Here is a 22,698-nt window from a genome sequence, read left to right on the forward strand (position 1 = left end):
TAAATAGACATTATCTTAAAAGTACTGTCTCCATAAAGTCAGTAAAAGTTTTCCCTCCATTAATGTGAATGTTAAGTATTTCACTTTTTTTTATTATGTTATGTTAATCACCATACATTGCATCATTAGTTTTTGATAAGTATTTCACTTTTAAACCAGATTTGATGACCCATCTTCTTTCCTCTTTCCTTCATGCCTTTAGTTCATATTTTAGGTCTTATAAAGATATTTTGTAAATGGGAGTCAGACCTGAGACCCTTGATACCTACGCAAATGGCATCTGATCATCTCAGTTTAAGATACTAATGCTCCAGTAAAGTGAGTTTGATGTCTTCTGCAGAAAGGTGAACAAAATTTAATCAACATGACCAGTCTGAAAATTAAACAAATCTTCCTTAGGAAAGACATTATTTGCCATTGAATTTTGTGGATGATTACTTTAGAATCTGCTTACTGTACCAATGAAGATATAGCCGTGAAATGAAAGTTCTATTCCGGTAGTGTCTGTGTGTTTGTGTGTCTGTGTGTCCACATGTATGTACGTGTCTGCATGTACACGTATATGTACGTGTGTCCGCGTGTACACATGTCTGCGTAAACAGGGAGGGACACTCTGAATTCAACATACTGTAGTCAAACCAGTGGGGTCATATAGTTTTCAAGGGAGGTTCTAATATCAGCTCTTCCACTCACTACCACCAGCGTGACCTTGGAAACGTTTCCTTAAATCTCGTCTTCTTATCTATGAAATAGGAACATTGACAGTACGTACCCATCATCACAGGCAGTTGAAAGGATTAAATGAACTATTGCAAGTAATTTTCAACAATACCTAGAATGAAGAATAGCTTATAAATGTTAGTATTATTATTATTGTTGTTGTTACTGTAACTATTAATAATACTATACTTGTCAAATGTCCCCTTTCTCATAATTCTTTATATGGTAATCCTTTTTGAGAGTAATTTCCTCACTCTCAATTCCCTAGTACTTCTTTTTAGGAATTTTTTTTTCTTTTTTTATTATTATGTTAATCACCATACATTACATCATTAGTTTTTGATGTAGTGTTCCATGATTCATTGTTTGTGCATAACACCCAGGGCTCCACGCAGAATGTGCCCTCTTTAAGACCCATCAGCAGGTTAACCCATCCCCCCACCACCCTCCCCTCTAGAACCTTCAGTTTGTTTTTCAGAGTCCATCGTCTCTCATGGTTGGTCTCCCCTTCCGACTTACTCCCCTTCATTCTTCCCCTCCTGCTATCTTTGTCTTTTTTTTTTTAACATATATTGCATTATTTGTTTCAGAAGTACAGATCTGTGATTCAACAGTCTTGCACAATTCACAGCGCTCACCATAGCACATACCCTCCCCAATGTCTATCACCCAGCCACCCCATCCCTCCCACCCCCCACCACTCCAGCAACCCTCAGTTTGTTTCCTGAGATTAAGAATTCCTCATATCAGTGAGGTCATATGATACATGTCTTTCTCTGATTGACTTATTTCACTCAGCATAACACCCTCCAGTTCCATCCACGTCGTTGCAAATGGCTAGATCTCATTCCTTTTGATGGCTGCATAATATTCCATTGTGTATATATACCACATCTTCTTTATCCATTCATCTGTCGATGGACATCTTGGCTCTTTCCACAGTTTGGCTATTGTGGACATTGCTGCTATAAACATTGGGGTGCATGTACCCCTTCGGATCCCTACATTTGTATCTTTGGGGTAAATACCCAGGAGTGCAATTGCTGGGTCGTAGGGTAGCTCTATTTTCAACTGTTTGAGCAACCTCCATACTGTTTTCCAGAGTGGTTGCACCAGCTTGCATTCCCACCAACAGTGTAGGAGGGTTCCCCTTTCTCCGCATCCCCGCCAACATCTGTCGTTTCCTGACTTGTTCATTTTAGCCATTCCGACTGGTGTGAGGTGGTATCTCATGGAGGTCTTGATTTGGATTTTCCTGATGCCGAGCGAGGTTGAGCACCTTTTCATGTGTCTGTTGGCCATTTGGATGTCTTCTTTGGAAAAATGTCTATTCATGTCTTCTGCCCATGTCTTGATTGGATTATTTGTTCTTTGGGTTTTGAGTTTGATAAGTTCTTTCTAGATTTTGGATACTAGCCCTTTATCTGATATGTCATTTGCAAATATTTCCTCCCATTCTGTTGGTTGTCTTTTGGTTTTGTGGACTGTTTCTTTTGCTGTGCAAAAGCTTTTTATCTTGATGAAATCCCAGTAGTTCATTTTTGCCCTTGCTTCCCTTGCCTTTGGCGATGTTTCTAGGAAGAAGTTGCTGCGGCTGAGGTCGAAGAGGTTGCTACCTGTGTTCTCCTTAGGATTTTGATGGACTCCTATCTCACGTTTAGGTCTTTCAACCATTTGGAGTCTATTTTTGTGTGTGGTGTAAGAAAATGGTCCAGTTTCATTGTTCTGCATGTGGCTGTCCAATTTTCCCAACACCATTTGTTGAGCACCGCAGGGATCTGCTGGGTTTGGAGACTCCACACGGGGTCGGGTGCCAGAGATTTTTAGGAATTTAAAAAATTTTTTTTTTTTTTAAATTTGAGAGAGAGAGCATGTGCAAGTGAGAGAAAGATAAAGTACAACCAAGTGCGGATGGGCAGAGGGAGAGGGAGAAGCAGGCTCCCTGCTGAGCAGGGAGCCGGATGTGGGGCTCGATCCCAGGACCCTGAGATCATGACCTGAGCTGAAGGCAGATGCTTAACGGACTGAGCCACCCCTGGGCCCCTCTTTTTTAGGAAATTTTTATATGCTGTTCTTTATTACAGTTACCTGCTATAAGTTAGCTGGAGCCTTTGCTCTGCTTCCCAAATGAAAATCTCCTTAAAGTGGGGGCCTAATCTTACTCATTTCTACACTTCCACTAATATTATACATCAGAGTGACTTCCAAAATATATGCATATATATGAATATAATAAATTAATTTTTTGGTGAAAATAATTTCCTTCAGTAATGTTACGCACCTTAGTCCTTTCAGACATCAGCCTGCTTTCAAGATTTTCCCAGTGACACCGATTTTCTATCCATGTATTAATAGCTTTTACAGTTCTATGGAAACATGTTTCAAGACTCTCATCTGTTTTCAAAATAATGACCATATTTTTCTTCCTTTTGGTATTGGTTTCTCTGAATTTTTAAAAAATCTTTTATCCTTTGCATTCTACTTCAATTTGTTTTTAAGAAATAGTGATTTGGGGATGTCTGGGTGGATCAGTCGGTTGAGCATCTGCCTTCAGCTCAGGTCATGATCCTGGGGTTCTGGGATCAAGTCCTAAATCCAGCTCCTTGCTCGGCGGGGAGCCTGCTTCTCTCTCTCCCACTGCTCCCTTTGCTTGTGCTTTCTCTCTCTCTCTCTCTGACAAATAAATAAATATCTTAAAAAAAAGAAATAGTGATTTGAACAAAATATTTATAATATTTGAGGAAAAAGTAATTTTATACATTGTTGTCCTATATTGTATTTTACTATCAGATAACATAATAAATTAAATTACAATGCTTCCTTCTAACACACTTATCTTCAGAGGTATCTTTCATCTTTTGAAATACTCATCAACAAAACTTCTTTTTGAATGGAAGAATTTTAACAGATGGTATGTACTAATTTGGGTACAGATATAGAATTGATATATATACATAATAAAATCGCACAGACATCTTTCAATTGCATTTAAAATGAGATTTTAAAAGAGATTTTAAAAGATCCATATAGGCAGGCATTAAGAATTTTATTCTCTAGTTATTTTGTAGCCAAGAAAAAAGTATGAACTTGCTATTTTTATGCAGTGATACAGAGGAGGGAAATTACCTGAAGATTAGGAAATTTTTTTTTAAAAGAGATTGATTCTTATAATTACCATCTGCTAAGGAACTTGTGAGTAAAAATAATAGAAGCAATCTTTAAGAGACAATTACAACAGTTTTAGAGGACAAGGCAAACAAAAGAAATGCGTTTCAAAAGATTACATTTGCTAGATAATATTGATTTTTTGAGGCCTATTTAAAAAAAAACAAATCGACGGTATATATCAATTTTAGCAAAACATTTTGTGGAGTCTATCATGACATTTTATCTAGGTCAGATAACTTACTTGCTTTTAGCATGTTGATAATAAAAACAAGCTTTCCTTCTCATTTGGGAGCGTCTACTTTGCTCTTGGCCTAGAGTAATACAGGTCAGTTCCATTCTTTTCCTTTTTCATGGCCATCAGGAACGTAGAGTCTTATGAAATCCCCTTAAACTGGTGGGAACATAGTCGCAAAGAGCCAATTAATGTATATAATATTAATGCTCCTTTATTTATTTATTCAACAAATATCTCCTGAGAGCCTGCTAGCGTTAGGCCTTGCTCTGCATCCCGGGAATACAGACAGAATAAACCAAAGTCTTTGTTCTCATGAAGATTTCGTTCTCGCTGAGGAAGGCAGATAACAATTTAAAAATTATAATATGAGAAAGAACATAGACTCTAAAGAAGATAAAAGAGAAGGCTGTGGTAGCTGAGCGCCTGGATTGTTCTCTTAGATCAGGAAAATGACACCTACTTAAGTAGGTGTCATTTAAACAAACAGCTTCACGGGGCAAGAAAGAACTAACCATCTAAAAACCAGGTAAAAGGCAGACTCAAAAGGGAGAAGTGACAGAAGTCAGAGTGGTGGATTTAAGGCCAAGCTTTGCCGAGAATTGAAGACTGTGGCTGGAGTTAAAATTTTATGCAAAGTATGTTTGGAAACGCTTTGGAGAATTTAAGCAGAGGTGTAATATGACTTGAAATATATTTTACAGACGTCACTCTGGCTGTTGGGTTGAGGATGAATTGTGGGGGGTCAAAAGTAGAAGCAGAGTGAAAATTTACAAGGCTTTTCAAAACTCAGAAAAAACTTACTGACTACTACGTAGTGTGCACCTGACACTGCTCTGCAAGTGAGGAAGACCTCAGTCAACAACAGAAAACTCTCCGCACCCAAGGAGCTTCCCTACTAATGGATGTGCGGCATCCACTGCAGCAAGCCAGGCCAGCCACAATCACAGGTGCAGTACTGGAGATGTAGAGAAGTTGTCAGATCCGGATACGATTTTGGAGACAGAAATGACAGGACTTATTGATAGTCTGGTCCCTGAAGGAAAAAGAATCAAGGCTGATTTCAAGGATCTGAGGCTTGAGCAATCAGGTCAGAGACATCATTTATTGGAAGAGGGAAGGCTGGGAGAAGCCTGAGTAGGAAAAATCTAAGGTTCTGTTCTAGAAATAGGAAAGTTGAGATGCCTCTTAGGTATCAAAATGTAGCTGTCAGAAAAGAGTAAGATGCCAATCTGGACCAAGGCTGCTAGTGAAAAACTGCACATGATTGATACAGGATGATTTAAACAACATCACACTGGCTTTTGAACGCTTGCCCAAGAAATTTCAGAAATTACTTTGCTTTTATAAAACTACGAATAATGGCACAAGAAGTCAAAGAATGTAATTGTGTAGATCCATACCACTCATATGCAAGAGGTAATCTACAAGAAAAGAAACATTTTTAAATAGGAATAACAAATTTAATTTAATTTAATTTATTTTTTTGTGAATAATAAAGTTTAAGTGGGAGCCTGGGAACCAATTCTGATAAAGTATCCCCAAATCATATAAAATGTGAAATTTAGAACATTAATACAGTATATTGAAATCAAGTTGAAACTGGAAGAAATATTAGCAGATCAAAGTAATTTTACTAAAACTTGTGTCACAAAGGAGGTTGTCATAGGTCAACACAGTGATGATAGAATTTTCCACTTCCTACAGTGCAATATTTAATGACATTTCTAGTAATGTTTCCTTAAAATATTGGCAATTATAATAACTGAAAATATATACTATAGTATAGTATAGGGCTTTATAGTTTATAACACTATCTTAATTGCAGCATATTTAGATGAACTACAATGAATCTCAAAAATACGGGTTATAAAAAACGCACTGACATGTGTAGTGTTGTTCAGGGAAGGAAAGGGTCAAGAACAAGTCTGTAACACCATTCAAGGTCTAGGTATCTAAATTAGTTTTCACAAACAAACTGGCTGTGGTTTAAATGGCATGCATAGATACGAATTCAAACGGGACAGTGTGATAGGAGACCAGTGTCAGCCTCAGAGCCAGGAGAAGCCACTTTCTCCCTTCCTTTATTCCACTAGCTTCTAGAATTTGGGGCAAGTCGCTTAACCTTCCTGGGCCTCATCTGTTCTCAGTGAAATGGGGGGCTGTTTACATTGCCATGTAGTTCTAGAATTCTCCATGTGCTGGCATGATTTCAGAGACATTCCACTCCTTCTTTTACACGGTCACTACCCTCTATAATGTATTAGGTCTTCTACCTCTGTCCTCTGCGTGATTCATTTCATCCTCCACAATACTTCTAGGCTGAGTTTTCTTTAAGAGTGTCCCACCAATAACTGAATGAAGTGCCAATTTTTTAGAATGACACTCATGACCTTTTATATCATAGCCTAGTCTGCCTTTCTTGTTTAATTTTGTTCCATACCTACTTTCCACTGTCCCAACTCACAAACAGCCATTACACTTAACGTCTCAAAAGACATGTTCTAGGTCTCTGCTTGACATTACATTTTCACATTTGTGTCCCATAAAAATTGTCCTCATAAAGGTCAAGATGACATGATTTTTTCTCCCTGAAAACTTCTCCATGCTCTTCATTCAGAACGGAAGACTCTGACTCCTGTACTCCATATATATTTTATTGTAGGACCTGTTTGCTTGGGACTATAGTTTTTTGTATATTACCAGCCCTAGTCTTAAGATTAAGTACTTAAAATTGAGACCTGTGTATTTCACACAGTGCTATGAATGTTTTAGGTGTTCAGTAAATGTTCACCGAATTCAACCAAAGAAAATAGGACATTACTATTAAATAAACAGAAAACATGAACAATTTCTTAACAATCCCATAGCATATGTTTTGGGGATGTGGGTGCCAGAGACTGTGTTAAGTTCTTTAACAGATTGCTGCATTCAGTCCACACCTTATAAAGTATCTACTACTGGTATTCCCAATTTACAGATGAGAAAACTGAGGCAGATGTTGGTTACATAAATTGTCCAGGGGTCACAAAGCTGATGAGTGGGAGCACCCAGATTCCTACCCAGGTGCCTAAATTCAGGAAACATGCTGTCAATTTCTTTGCTCATGGCTCTCAACCTACTTTCCCCTCAACATTGTTACAAAGGCTGATCGTCAAACGGAAAGAGGGTGTTGCAGGGAATGTGTGCCATTTAAAAAAAGTCACCAACTTCTTCACTCTTAAACAGTTTCTCTACCTCTTTAGCTCCCAAACATGAACACTGGTTCTTTTTTTAAAAAAAAAAATTTATTTATTTGACAGACAGAGTACAAGCAGGGGGAGCAGCAGGCAGAGGGAGAAGCAGGCTCCCCCGGAGCAGAAAGCCCAATGCGGGGCTTGATCCTGAGACTCGGGGATCATGACCTAAGCCAAAGGCAGGCGCTTAACGACTGAGCCACCCAGGTGCTCCATGAAAATTGCTTCTTGTGCTCAAATCTACCACCTATCTTTTCTACAGCTCAGTTAACTTTCAGTTACTGAAAGTAGAATTTATGGGGCACCTCTGTCAAATAAATAAATAAATAAAATAAACAAAAATAAAAACAAAAGAAAGTAGAATTTATCGAGCAGCAATTCATATCTAAAAAGAAAAGCGCTTTTATTGGGTTTTCATGTAAGCATCATGACCTCTATGGGAACTGTAAGATAAATTTTGAGGAAAAGACCCTGCTCCAGATATGTTAAACAGCATGCCTGGCTTCTAAGTACCAAGCCAGAGTGGGGAGCCGTATCTGTTCAGTTCCCAGAAGCATGAGCCTCACTCCACCTTGCTGCTGCTCTGGCACATGCCACCACCTGGCATTAGTCTGGTGCTTTTCAGGAAAGAAGAACCCCAGCCTTCCGTGGAAATGCCGTGTGAGAACAGAGGCGAGAGATGGCCATGTGTGCGATGGGGTTTCAACAGTGGCACCAAGAGTGAAAAGTGCTAGGCACTTTCAAATCACACTCTTGATCATCTGATAGTCCAAGGTCTTAAAGCTCTTCCCCGTGCGGTTTCTCCAACGGAATTTTAATGGTTTTTGGTAATATCTTAAGAACGCTTAATTATATCTTGGATGTTTTCTGCTCCTATCTTCACTTTTGTTTTCCCTTGTAAATAACTTCTAGTATAAAATACCAGGGATTAGGCACCTTTAAAGCTCCAGATGCTTTCCTGTTCTCGTTGTTTCCTCTGCATTGTTTTCTCTAACTGCACAGAGATGGACCGAGGAATGCCTCTGTCATAGAGATTGTCATATGGGATGGCAGTTCCTTCACTTTTCTCTTTTACCCAGTGATATGACCCCTGAGAACAGAGAAATGGTCTTACTCACTTCTCTATCCCCAGGGCCTAGTATAGCAAAGGACATACTCAGTAGCCTCAGTGTTGAATAAATACATACATGGATGGATAGCTCTAACAGAGATGTTAAGTGTTTTACACAATTCTTGCCATGTGGTTAATATGATAAAAGAAAAATACCCACGTTAAAAGATCCTTGCCTACTTCTCTCACAGAACATGCTCCCACTGTAAATTTCTAGAATTCGAATAACAATTTTTTTTTTAAGCATTGAAGAACACAAGAAACTCAAACCAAGTCCCTCAAATAGCAATGGTAGTTAATAGGGATGAGCAACCAGACTTAATATGTATGTTAGGTTTAATGCGAAAACTCTGTTCTATGTCTTTATATCCAAATATAAATTACATCTTCATAGCTCTAAAAACATTAATTAGAATCATTCAATGATCAAACAGTAAAAGTTTAAAATAATAATAATACATGTCCTTTATTATCTGAATATTGATCCAGCATTAGGCTTGGGGTAGTAAGCTTTGTAACCACCAGTTTTAACCTCAGGTTTTGAAGATTTGCTCCTCTTACATAATCAGACAATGAGATATGTGCATTGTCTTGGAAAGCATTTTGTTCTTTAAACCAAATTAGACACTAAGACCTGAGGCTGGGGACCTATACCTCAGTTGTTAAAAGTAATTGCTTTTAAATCTTTCTAGAGTTGTAATTTCTTTTCCCTTAGAACACATACCCGACTTTTAAAAATATGGATACAAGCAGCAATTTAATGCTACTAATATTTTCCAAGTGCCATTTAAAGTAGTTTACATTTCTGAACTCATACAATCTTTGCAAAACCTCTTACTATTATTAGGTACTATTATTATCCCCACAGATGAGAGAACTGAGGCATAGACATATGACAGGATTTGTGCAAGATTATACAGCTGGTTAGCTAGATTATAAACTCTAAGAAGCCCAATGCCTGAGTTCATGTACGTGATCATTGTACTTACTGCCTTTTGCTAAAACTTCCACCTCTGACCTTTGCCTTCACAAAGACATTGAGAAATAGAAAAAGTAAACTAATATAAAGTACATTTTATCTTTATATACCATGGATGCCTCCCTACAATTTCTGCTGTGATTGGTATTATGCATGTATTTTTGATATCTCCTAAAAAATTAAAATATTAATATACTTAGATTAAATGGATTGTACTATTAGTTGGATTATTTTCACCATTACTTGGATTATTTTATTCATGTAGAGAAAACATATATATTTTCACCTGAATGGTCTTACAAAGGAAATACATGGTACCTTTGGGGTCCAATACATATTTCCTAATATGAAACAACATAGGAGTAAAAGAAAAATAAATAAATATTGTCAGGCAATGTGAGGGAAATGAAATGTAACTAAAAATTACTAAAATTTTGAGATATGGAATAACAAAACCAAAATTATGATTTTGAGATCTAAAGTGACATATAATTTTATGTTATAAACACAGAAATTACTGAATTAGAGACATCAATCTTTTGAAAAATTTTTGAGTTGTTCACTAAATTCAGGAACCAAATTTATCATTAAACTATTTTATGTAAGCACTATAAAAGTTTATATTTTTTATTATGTAATAATTAACTGATTTAAATCTTAACATTTATTGAGTGTATACTTTGTGGCTGATATATTTTATTTGACCTATCAATTATCCAACAAGGGGATTTTTAATCTATTTTTTAGATAAGAACTAACAATGTCTCAAGAGCCACTCTCTCCTTCAAGCTTGTCTCCCATGTACTTAGATGCATACTTAAATGCATATTATGAGCCCACCTTCAAGATTAAAGATTTTCCAAGGCTGCTAAGGATTTTATTTACCCGAATGTATCTGTGAAAGACATCAATGAATATGAAAGGAATACTGAACGTGGAATATTAACGTGGGACAGGACATTAATAACTTTTACTTTCCAACATCCTAAGGCTGTGATTAAATTAAGTATAATTGTATCATGTGTTTCATTTTGACATGCATCAAAAAGTCAGATGAATAAACATACACACTAAATACAATGTAACGTGGCATACAAGTACATCTAGCAAAGAGGCACATTTTATCACTCAAGTTTTAAATGAATAAATCTAATTACTGCTGGATTGCTTGACCAACACAAAAACCTGGGAAAGTAAATAGTTTGAACCAAAAGTCAAAAGAGCAAATGAGATCGTGTGTGTGTGTGTGTGTGTGTGTGTGTGTGTGTGTGTGTGTGCGCGCGCACGTGCCCTTTGGCAGACTTATTAATAAGAGTTTTACCTGGTGCCATGCACATATTTTTGGAAGGTGGCCCAGTAGGATGGATGTCTCTGAGCTGGAGGGACCATTAAGCAGTGTTGTGGCTGATGACATTTTTAAGCAACCTCTCTACCCATTTCAAGAAGTAGCCATCCATCAGAGATTTGGTTGGCCTCTGCACATATGCCAAGATTTGAGCAGCCTCTGATTTTGGCAACCCAACCATCTGGTCTGTGTAGCTAAGCAGCCCTATTTTGCTGTTGAAGAAGGGGAGGTCCCTGCCTCACTGCCCAAGCTCAGTGTCTGCCCCTTTGTTATGCTTAACTGCCTCTGTCTAGATTCGAAGTTGTTGTCCTCATTATGGTTTTTAATATGGCCTGGAAAATGAAGAAACAATACAGGAGAGGATGTGAGACTGAAGCACAGCTCACTAAGGTATTTGTGCTTCTTGCGGTCATCTCCTATTACCCATCTCTCCTCTCCTCTGTTGTGTTGACCTCTGCAATCTTAAAATGCAAGATTGGTGATGGAGGAAGGGACAGCCTGTCGAGTCAGGTGGGCTGGGAGCTTTGGAATGAACAGTCTGTCAAATTATTTTATAGCCCCAGAGAGCAGGCATCTTCTGGGAGGTGCTGCACTTGGCCCTTCTTGGACATGTTGGAACACTTATCTGGGTGATGAAGTCTTAGCGATTTCTTCCCTTGTTTCTGAACTGGACTAGAAGGACCACTAGCCTTTGGAATCAGGCAGAGAAGACTGAGGCCAAAGCTACAACTAAAGCTGAGGCTCAGTACAGTCTCTATCTCCCCATCTCCATTAACTGACAGATTTCTTGACCAATGTGACTTTAATGCAACACAAATTTATGAGAGCCTATTATCTTCTCCCTGCTATTTCTATCGCTCTAGAGGTTGGAGTTTAAAAAAAATGAAAAAAAAATTAATTATCTTAATTATCTCCTGGTCTAATTATCTAAAAGTCACTAGAACCAATATTGTCCATGGAATACCTATATATGCATGAGACTTAAATATCAAAGAATCTAGCATCATTGAATAAATTTCTTCATGTATGTATAACATTCAACTGGAAGTAGAAACCCAGGGTAGAAAAGTTTCAAAAGTTCATTTCTTTCTAGTATACAGTTTGTAACAGATTATTGCCTATCTTTTTATGTTTTCCCATGGAGAAGACTCATGATCTAAACCCAAATCTTTACAGTTGGAAGCTGTGTTTTAATCACTCAGATCTCAGTTGCTACAATACAAGCATCTCCACATCATCACACAGGAGGCAAAAAATTTGTTAATTCTTTGGGGTGTATCCAACTGTCTCAAAAAAAAAACTCCAATGAATTTCACTCTAATAGCTTAAGTGAGGTCACTTATTCCCGAAGATAAGATTACCCTTTGATTCATCTTTTCTTGTAGAACATAATTTTTTTTAAATTTCATAGATGGCTGAAATGAAACATGAGAAGATATGTAATTTGCACTGGATAGCTGCTGCTGAGTTCATATAAGGTACCACAGAATTCTAAAAAGATAAGAATGGCAGGGTCTCACAAAGTATAGGCCTACCAACATCCTTGGAGTGAAGACTTGCAGTAGAGTGTTACACTAATACATAGAAGATGTTCAGTAAATGCGGTTTCCATTTTGTGATTGTGTTGTGTGTGTGTGTGTGTGTGTGTGTGTGTGGTGTGTGCTTCTATCAATAAAAAATTAGCATAGACTAAAGTCCAATAAGCTTTAGTCTATATGTATTTATATATTGAAACGGATTACTTTATCACTATATGCACATTATAAAACATACCAAAATGTGTGATACAAAAAAAAGAAAATCAGGAAAACAAACTCCTTTCTGGGGAATCTAGTAAAGTCTGAAGCCACATAAAAAGTTAACTTTAGACAAGATGAGGGGTGAGTGGGTGGGTGTTGGCAAATGGGAAAGAGAAAACTCATTTACTAAGCACTCAGTTTCTATTAGAAATTGCTAGCCACATTATATAATTTGTACACAATCAAAGAGTCACAAAAACAAGTGTACCCACAGTTTTTGCACCTTTTTACAAATGTGGAAATTGAGACTTGGAGAAAGTGAGTTACCCAGAGTTTGCTTGAAGGTGTGCCTTATGTACCTAAAAGTATTATCTATGAAAATTAAAACAATTAGTTCTTTGTTTAAATGACACCGATTTGAAGTCTCAAATCTCAAAAACTCCATAGGTATGCCTTAGATCATAAAATGAGTATAAGAACTGAGGACTCATATAGACCTTGGAGATTGATTTAATCTTCCATCGTTCAATAATTCATGAGACAGAGCAACATATTTGATGGGACGTTCATCAGCACTTACTTTATAAATAAAAATGTCTCCATTAGCTGAAAAAAAGAAAGTTAAGGACAAATTTATGTTCCTATTAGTGCTGTTTTATTCCATCCATTCAGTGAAAATTTATTGAAACTCTACTATGGACTAGGAAGAACGCCAGTAATGGTTCCATATCATTTCCACTAATTTAACTAAAAGGCACATAATAAGCAATCAATAAATATTTATTCAATGAATAAAGGAACTGTCATGAAGGTACAAACAGATTATACCTGGGTACTTCATTTTAGCACCCCTTTTTTGGAGACTACTTAATATAAGATTGGTCTCTTTTGGGCTCTGTCCACGTGGGCCTGGTTTCTGAATCATGATTAAGACTTTATAAAATAGCAGTTTTACCACTAAGGCAATTACATAGCCCAGGTTTTTGGTGAGGACATTAAATTGTAAACAGCACATTCACACATAGTTTCATGGTTCCCACTCCCAAACAACAATCTGCTAAACAATCTGATACCTCATTTACCTTTTCCTCTAAATACGTTGATTTTAATTACCTATATTTCTTCCTCTCTTTAATTTATACCTCAATGGTCTAAGGCCAGTTCTAGAAAAATATACAGAAGCCATCTTGTTACAGCAAATAAGGAAGCAATTATCCTCCTTTATGTTGAGTTAACATAAATGTTCTGTGATTTGAAAACAACCAAAGAATAATGGAACTACAGGGCAACCGATTCAGTGTCTAATTACTGAAAAACACCTCCACATTAATTGTGTCAAAATTAACATTTCTGTCCTTGGCTTCCATATTCCAAAATCCACTTGCCCATGAGGAAATTATTGGAATTACATTTCTCAGCTAATTAATTCTAGAGGAAACCATAGAAGCTAAGATGCTCATAAATAGACAGACATTTCACAGTCTAAATACAAACTTCTTTCTTTTTTTTCTTGTGCCCAACATAGGAGTATAGTACTACTTGGGTTTTAGGCATATTCTTGGACCTCCTTGAGTCTTCGTTACTTCATTTGTAGAACAGAGTTAGTATCTACTGCTCAGTTGTATTTAAAGGATCAAAAAAGACAATGTATGTGAAAAATTACATTGCATTATAATAGAAAATTCAGTTATTTTGTTACTGGTCATGTAAATTATATTCTTATTCCTTCAATGTTTCCTTTCTTTTCCTGTCTGTCAGAGACCTCATGTCAAAGGAAGCAGTTGTGAAATTATAGGTGGACAATTAGGCAATGAGAAAGAAAAATATCACTTCCAAATTTACAATCTTTAGCAACCATGCTTTTCAAAGAGCCCAACAATTTGGAAAAGCAAAAGATCCATTCACAATTGCTTTAACATGTCGACTAACGCAATGAGATGTCATGAAATGTGCACCCTAGGTCTTGAGATGTAACTTTCAAACAACTAGCACAATTTGCTCACATGTACAATTAGAATGACCTGTATTTTTAGTGTTATAATCCAGGGGGAAATTTTCTAATATGAGGAATTCTAGAAATAGTAATAATTAGGACTGAGCACTAGAACAGGAGGCGGGAGACTCAGGTTCTATTCCCGAGCTGATATTAACCAGAGTGTGTCTTTAGGTAGCTCAGTTAACCTTTTCAAGGCCCAATTTCTTCCTCTGTGATAGAGGAACCAAACCAGACATTCTTGGAGTGCATGATTTTATTAGACTTAATTCTGTGATACAACATTTCCTCACTTTTTTTAAAAACAGAGTTTGCCTGAAAAATAGCCTGGGCTGTATACACACGCTGGTAGGAAATCTTCTGGGCGTGATATCTGTAATACATTCCTGACAGAAACACTGACAATTGTGCCTTCGATGCTTTGTATTTAGCAAGCGAGCTTAGACAAGCCAAATGCCTAAAGGAATCTCCATGGTTTGTTCACAGACTGGAACCCCATTCCCTCACATGCATTTCACGCCTACCTTCTATTTTCTCATGCATCTTCTCCTAATCCCCCCATGGCCGGGCCTCTCTCTGTTTCTGTTGTCTCTTTGTGATTCTTTCTTCCACAGACCTGCATACTCTCCTTTTCTAAGCTTTATTTCAGTTCCAACTCCTCCTCACTCCATCGCTAGCTGCTCTTTTGGTCTCCACAGGAGACTCACGGGTGCCCTGTGCCTTCCCAAAGGAAGAGCCTTTTTAGGCGGACAGATACCGTGTCATCTACACCTTCGAGTCACGATTAAATCTCTTCCTGTGAGTAGGAGATGGCACTAACGGAGCCAAGTTCAGTAGCCGAATAAAAGAGAAAAACTTTATTCCACAACTCAGAAGGAGCCCTGACCAGACATCTTTCAAGGACCTGCCTTCAGACACCATGAAGCTAGCCTGAGCATGGTAGAGGTGGGTATCCCCATCACACTGCTTTGTTACATTTAGTAGAGCATGAGTGATGGGGAGCAGTGTGATGGCAATGCGAGAGTGAGATGCACCAGCACTCGGATCCTGGCTGCTTCACTTCATTGCCGTGTGTCCGCACAAACATTTAGCTCTCTGAGCTCCAGTTTGCTGATTTAAAATATCCAAAAGGATAGTAATCTTTTCTTGGTACTACCTCATCACAATATTAATACTAGTTCTAGGGTAGTTCTCAGGATTAAAGATAATGTATGAATAGGGTCTGTCACATAAAGGAGAACTGAAATTGTTCCTTCTCTATTTATTATTATTGTTGTTATTGTTAATCTCCTCTGAGTTTGGTAGAAGCCAAATGTTTTGGGGTTGTGTTTTTTTTCTTTTCTGTTAGAGAAAAGTAGACCACAGAACATTATGAGTGACTTGGCCATGGACACCCAGTTGGATGGTGATGGTGCATAGAACAGCACAGAATTCCCTAGTTGCAGGTTCTGCACATTTACCAATACTTGGTATTTGTGGAAATGTCCTCATTTAGTCTCTCTAAAATTTAGGAATCTATTCTTTATTTCCTTCTGGTTTTTCATCAGAGGACTTTGTGCACTGTGACTCTAAAAGAGGAGGAAAATTTGTCAGCTCATCTCTGTTGGCAGGTTTGCGGGACTACTTTGAGCAGACTATTTCACCATGCCATCCAGAAAAGGGAAAAGCCTTCGGGTACTATTTTGGTATGTGCAATGCAGAAATGTGATTTTGTACTTCTTACTGATGCCAAAGTTTATGTAGAAGGAAATAAGCTAGCTATATTTCCCAGTGAGAAGATCAAGTGAGTTATATAATTTTCACACAGATCATGAGCTAGAACAGAAATTGTGTGAATTAAGGTTTGCCACAATTAAGAATCTGTGGACACTTTCCAGTGGGAAGAAAACAAAATTCAGATTAACGTTTTATCAGGACACCAGAATGTCTGGGCGTGGCGTTCAGACTGACCTAACCAGGGTATCTGTGCTCAAATAAAGGCTTTTGGAAATTCTCCAGGTAGGACAGCAACCGAGAAACAAGGGCTTTTATTCTCGAACATACTGTCTGGTTACCAACCCTACAGTAATTAACCTGCCTTAAGAAAATCCTGAAACATAGCCATTGTTAAGTACAACATTCAAACTGGTAAAAACTTTGTATAATTTCAAGTTCGTTGTGTTTAAAATATTCTGAATCTGGAATGCTTCAGATACTGTTATTTGATGCTTAATGGAGAGAGATGATAGTCTCACTCGACCTGGGTTTGTGCCTGCCTATGTGTACAGGTGTGTGTGTGTGTGTGTGTAGAAAAACAAGAATTTCAAACGATCTGTCTCTGTGATCCTATAAAAATATCCTGGCATATTGGTCAAACACAGCTCTTCGGCCTCCCTAAAAAGAACATTAGATTAGTAATAAAAGTGTAAGTCATAAAACAGAACATTTAAATGAAAAAAAGCTCTTTCCCATTTATTTATTAAGAATATATACCTTTTTGGCTTAAAAAGTATTTGTCATTTGTTTATATTACCTACTGAATTGATGTGAACTCATATCTTTGAATAGGATGACTGATGAGAACAAAATGGTGAGTCTAAGCACAACCATTATGATGCCTTGTATAAAAGAAATGCATTCGGCACCCAGACAATCAGGCTTATCACACGTAATGTTGGATGATTAAGCTTGAAGGACCTTTTACTAATTCTAGGTGTGCTGCCAGCTGCAATCGCCACCAAGTGACACAACCATCAGTCGGAGAGTGCTTTGGAACTTTTAAAGGCAAACGAAACCTTTTCTTCAATGGAACATTCCTTTTTAACCTGCTTTTCTGTTCAACCTGATAAGGCCTTGGATATGCTTGTTTGAGAGTTTCTTTCAAGTTGAACAATGCAAAACCAAATTAACAAACTTGTTCATAAAGCGAGGTACCCCGCTGGAAATCATCATGTGCTTTTCAAATCACCATGTAATATTAATATATTTAGTTACTGTCAAACATAACCCCTTTGTCAGCAGACAGCTGGCAGCATAAACCAAAGATGTAAGAGAAACGAATTCTATCCATTAATTTAGTGTTTGCTTAACATTGAGTTTGGTGGTGAATTGGGACAAGAATACTTGATTTTAGGGGCTGAACCACTTAACCCAGTGCCCACAAGGATGTAATCTCCACCCTCTGACATTGGGCACCTGGACTGCCAGGGTCTCCACTCTTTCTCTATACCTGGTCATGGGGACTTGTTGAGGGGACCCTAGCAGCTAACTAGTGAATGAGTATGGGGAGTGGACACTGTCCACCAACCTTTGTGTCTTGAGGGTCCCTGTGGAGGAGGAGCTTAGCTGAGGAAGAAAACTATGGAAAAAACTGTCATCTTTGTCGATGTGCCTTTATTTGAAACTATATATTCCTATGTTTACCAGTGGGAGACCACAGGCAGTAACTTTGCCCCTGTGAATATTCTTTCAGTGTGTGGGGAGAGACAGTTGGTGCAGTGGTTAGGAGCACATGCTCTGAATCAATACCCAGCTCTACCTCTGACCCGGCTTTGTAAACCCCAGGCAAGTTGTTCAATTTCCATGAGTTTCTGTTTCTTCTTCTCTGAAACATAGATGATAATGGCGTTTTTCTTAATGAGAACCTTTGAAAACTGGATGAGATGGTGCAGGTAAAGCATTTAGCTTTATTCCTAGTATCTATTAAGTGCTTCATAAATGGTTGTCATTATTACTGTACAAACTGTAAATAGCACTCCGTTGGTTACTCTCTCTTTTCCTGTCCATTAAAATAGGTCCATTTCAGGAATGCTCTGGAACCCGAACCACCTCTAGAAATTGGAGAGGAGGGGGGGCTTAAATTATTGTCTGAGGTAACAGAGAAAGGCTTGAGATACATGCTTTGGGCTGGTCTGTGATGGAAGATTCGCTCACGTTTCACTTTTCCATTTTAATTACTAAGGTCTTAGGAAACTATGTGTAAAACAAAGTGTCATTTTTCTAAAGCATTTTACTGACATGTTAATTCCTGCTATTTATTCATCCTCCAAAGGAGATACTAAGCTCATTCTCACTGGCTTCAAAATGAGTCATTCCAAAGAAGCTTGGTAGTGCATCCTTTCAACCCTTTACATAATTGGTGTACTAATGTCTTCTCCAATTTTCTAGAGGTTCTTTAGTGGTTCATCATGCATTGAAGTTTCAGGGACATAATTTGTAATCCACTTTTTGTGGCTCTCACTTTGAAATCTGTTACCCCCAGGATATAAATGTCATTAATGCTCATTCAAACTCCATGCATAGTCTTCAAGTAATTATTCTATAGCTTGCCCTGCTAAGGAATTTGTAGAGGGTAATTTGAATGGGTCAAAGGGAATGCAATGATTTGGGGCTGTTTCCACTCATGGAAAAGAAGTGACATTTGTGAGATGTTTGGTCCTAGAGACACATTTCAAATGCATTTATGAGGCATTTTTGCTTATAAAATTTTAGATTAAGTGATATGTATGTACCGCTGTGAAAGGTACTTCAAAAGTGCACACATAGACTCTTTAAAGGCATATCCTTAATTCTCTGGTTTGCATCCTCTTTCATAAAAGTGTTTTCCTTGAAGCCATACAGCTGCAATCCATATGTGGTCAGCTTCTAGCTGACCTCAGGTGTGCTCCATCCTGGAGGTGGAACCCAGAAATGAATGGATTTCTCCTAGAACACATAAGGGGTCCGGACATGGATGAAAGTGCTTTAGTATAAAACCACAGTGGCTTAGCAACGCGACAAGTGACCTGATATGATTTAGCTTAAAGTCAGGTATCCCATTTTCTTTCTATTTATTTTCCCTTTTCATCATGGAATCTTCTGCTGTCCACATTTTTTCTGGAGAAACTATTATAATCTTTCAACAAAATTATCTAAACCATGACCTCAAAATCCCTTGTGAAAGAGAAAGGGCAAAAATAAATGAATCAATTAATTACTTTAAATAAACAGGATACCTCTTTTTTTTTTTCCTTTTCCTTCTTTTCCTATGGGTCATGGATGAAGGAGTCACCCATCATTTTTCTGAGACTTATGCAAGTCACATACATCCTTCTTAAAACTGAAACCATTTTTAGAATTTGGGACACCTAGAGAAATTTGCAAATACACTGTCCTCTACAAGAACCATCTGACAATGTCCCTTCCCCCAAGTTTCAAGGCAATGGCTATCCCTCAATATAGATAAGCCTCACCCTCATCAAATACAGACTCTACTATCTGTACTTGGAAGTGCTAAACCTCCATATTTGGCTGAAAAGACGGCCAGTGAAAGATATTTATAATTCAGCAACACTCTAATATTCTCTATTGCAATCCAGGTTTTAATTACAGAACGTAATTTTATGACCAAAACCATTTAATTTCTCTAACCCTATCCATTGTATCTCTTTTCTACCTCTGACTTAATAAACCTCTTGCCCAAAAAAATGTCTTCCTAATGCAATGGACTACGGTGCATGGAATCACTGTACCTGTCAATCTTTATGACCCTCCCATAAATTGTTCCTTTCTTAAATACTGCATTTTGGTAAGTTAGAGGTTCATTATGATTGCATCTGCGTGTTAATTGCTTATCCTTAATGCTGCTCAGCACAAAATAAATGTACATGCAGAAATCATGCAAAAGCAGATTGTGTCACATATTTTTAAAATGTTATACATACATATATACATCCGTATACACATACATATATGTACCTAGGTATGTATAATTTTTGTTAGCCATGGAAAAGGGCCAATAGATTGATGCCTAGAGATGCAGATCCAATTTTAGAAGCAGATGTGAGCACCATAGTAATTATAATAGGGGAACGTTTGTGTGTGTGTGTGTGTGTGTGTGTGTGTGTGTGTGTATTAATAAAGCAGTCAGTAATTCTAGTGCTCTATCAACATCCCCAGACCTCATACGTCCTGAGCATGGCTGTATGTGAATTCTTACCAAAAGCTCACAGAGTTCTAGATACGTACTCGTGGACTGAAAACACAAATCCCGAAATATTGGCATCATGGCCCCCGTGGGCCACGGACGCTGTGCACACCGGCAGAACAGGAGGGCCAGGGAACTAGCCCCACACTCACTCACACAGGTATCTCTTCCCTGCAGGCCACCCAGCAGCGACACCACCAGTGATAATCACCCCTGGCTGGCAGACACTCACAGGCACACTCGGGGGAGCTCCGGAGAAACCTAGGGGAAGGGGGAGGGTCGGGCATTTAGGGCAGCGGCGCGCGCCCCGGCACAGTCTCCGCGCCTCCAGCACCGTCCAAGACCCGAATTCGCTCCGGAGCTGCTCGCAAGATCTGCATTATGCCAAGGAGCTGGACCAACTCACCTCCACGAAATAAAAGCAGGGCAGGAGGGTCACGCTGTCCTTGATCACTTTGCCCTTTGGCCTCTCCTTCGCCGACATCCCGGCCGCCTGCCCTAGTCCGCGTCCTCCCCCGGGCGAGGTGTACACCGCGCAGCCGAGGCGAGCTGCCTTCTCCAGCCGCAAGCGCCCGGCGCCGCTGATGTCACATTCCCCGCGGGCGCCGCTGGAGCCAGCGCGTTGCATGCAGCGCCCCCGCCTCTCCCCGCCCCTCTTTGCAGCAACCCGGCGGCTCCCTAAACGGGCAGGTCCCCTTCCTCCCCCTCCTCTGGCCCCCGCTCCGGGTTTTGCTCCACCGAGAGACGTCCAGCTCCCTCCTACAAGCTGTTGCTGCAATGGCTTCCCCTCCCTGCCACCCTCCCTCCGCTCTCCACCGCCCTTGCCCGGCTCCGCGCTGTCAGAGCTTGACGTCAAGAATCGGAAAAGGGGGGACGCACCCCTGGATATTGCAGCAGCGAGGCTGAGGAGCTAAGACACCCACGCCCCCCTGGAAAGTCTCCTGGGCCGCTCCAGGCGCTTACTTAAGGATTGCTGGAGAGCAGAAGCCCAGCTCCTGCGCACTGACCCACCGCATGCACACCGATCTCTACCTGCATGAAATTGAAACTTGGATCCCATTCTGAAAAGTAGGCCGTGGTGGGAACTTATTGAGAGCTGGCGGCTCTCCAGGAATGAGGGCCCCTAGGAGACTCCCTGGGTCCCTACAACACCTTCCTGCTGATAAACACCATCACCTGCCTGGGAATGGTGAGGGTTCCCTGCATCAAGGGAGGCAGATGTGTGGTGGGCTTTCTTACTGAGCCCAAAGGCCAGGGCATGTTCTAACCGCATCATCACACCTCCAGAACAAAGCCAACATCACAGTCTTAACTGTAATAGGAGGCACCTCTTCAGACATTTAATCTAGGATAAGTCCTTCACCTTGTTGACTGTGAGCTTGGCTGGTCTCAACTTTTTGATTATTCTGACAACCGAGAAGGGTCAAGTGATACAAAGGAGAAAAACACCCAGCAAATATAAAACACAGTACATACTGTATTATACTAATAAAGATAACCCACTTCCATGATCACGTGCCCCAATCTCTTCAAGGTCTCCATTTCAAGCATCTGACTCCAATTCCAATTCCCTCATGACCTCATCTAAACAATGACCTCTCAAATGACCCTGCCTCCAAATACCATCACATTGGGGGTTAGGGGTTCAGCCTAAGAATTTTGAGGGGACACAGAAATTCAGTCCACAGCACACTTCAGTAGATCTTTGGCAGCAGCGAGACAATCTGATCCACCGATGTCCACATTTCACAGGCAGTATAACCTTATGCCCTCTTTTTCTTGGGTTCCAGAGCCCAGCTGTACAAACCTTCATTTCCACCTCCCTATGCACCACTCCTAAGCAAGCAAAATCCCAGCCCCAATTAAACCGGATTCTCTGCCCTTGCCAGAGCAACTGAAGGTGTGTAGAGAAAAACACACAACCATGTGGCATTGTCTCACACTCAACTGATGACCATTTCAAACGGGCCCCACTACCCCACAATCCTAGTATTTTTCCAAAGTCTGCTCACTTTCTCACTCTCTGGGGACCAACTCACACTTTTTTTTTCTTCTTCAAATCTTGTCATTCTTAGCTAATGACATCAACTCATTTCACCCAGAGAGTGGAAGTAATCAGAAGAGAACTATGTTACCTTCCAAAGCTGACTACTTGCCCCCATCCCTCACCCTCCACATCTACCACTGTCTCTTTCCTGGACTGGCACAACAGCCTCCTGACTGTTCTACCA

General features: G+C 39.3%; 1 protein-coding gene across 1 annotated transcript in view; it reads right to left on the minus strand.

The window, feature by feature from the left end:
• Nucleotides 1-21,221, minus strand: part of PLPPR4 (phospholipid phosphatase related 4) — a 44,156-nt gene extending 22,935 nt beyond the window's left edge. The window contains exon 1 of the mRNA XM_025872577.2: nucleotides 20,874-21,221. Within this exon, the coding sequence (XP_025728362.1) occupies nucleotides 20,874-21,095 (222 nt within the window). The 5' untranslated portion in view covers nucleotides 21,096-21,221. The remainder of the gene's footprint in view (nucleotides 1-20,873) is intronic.
• Between the last annotated feature and the right edge of the window lie 1,477 nt (nucleotides 21,222-22,698).

This window comes from Callorhinus ursinus, unplaced genomic scaffold (genome assembly GCF_003265705.2).
Source record: "Callorhinus ursinus isolate GAN/ISIS: 27379988/994484 unplaced genomic scaffold, GSC_fseal_2.0 scaffold9, whole genome shotgun sequence".
Taxonomy (NCBI): domain Eukaryota; kingdom Metazoa; phylum Chordata; class Mammalia; order Carnivora; family Otariidae; genus Callorhinus; species Callorhinus ursinus.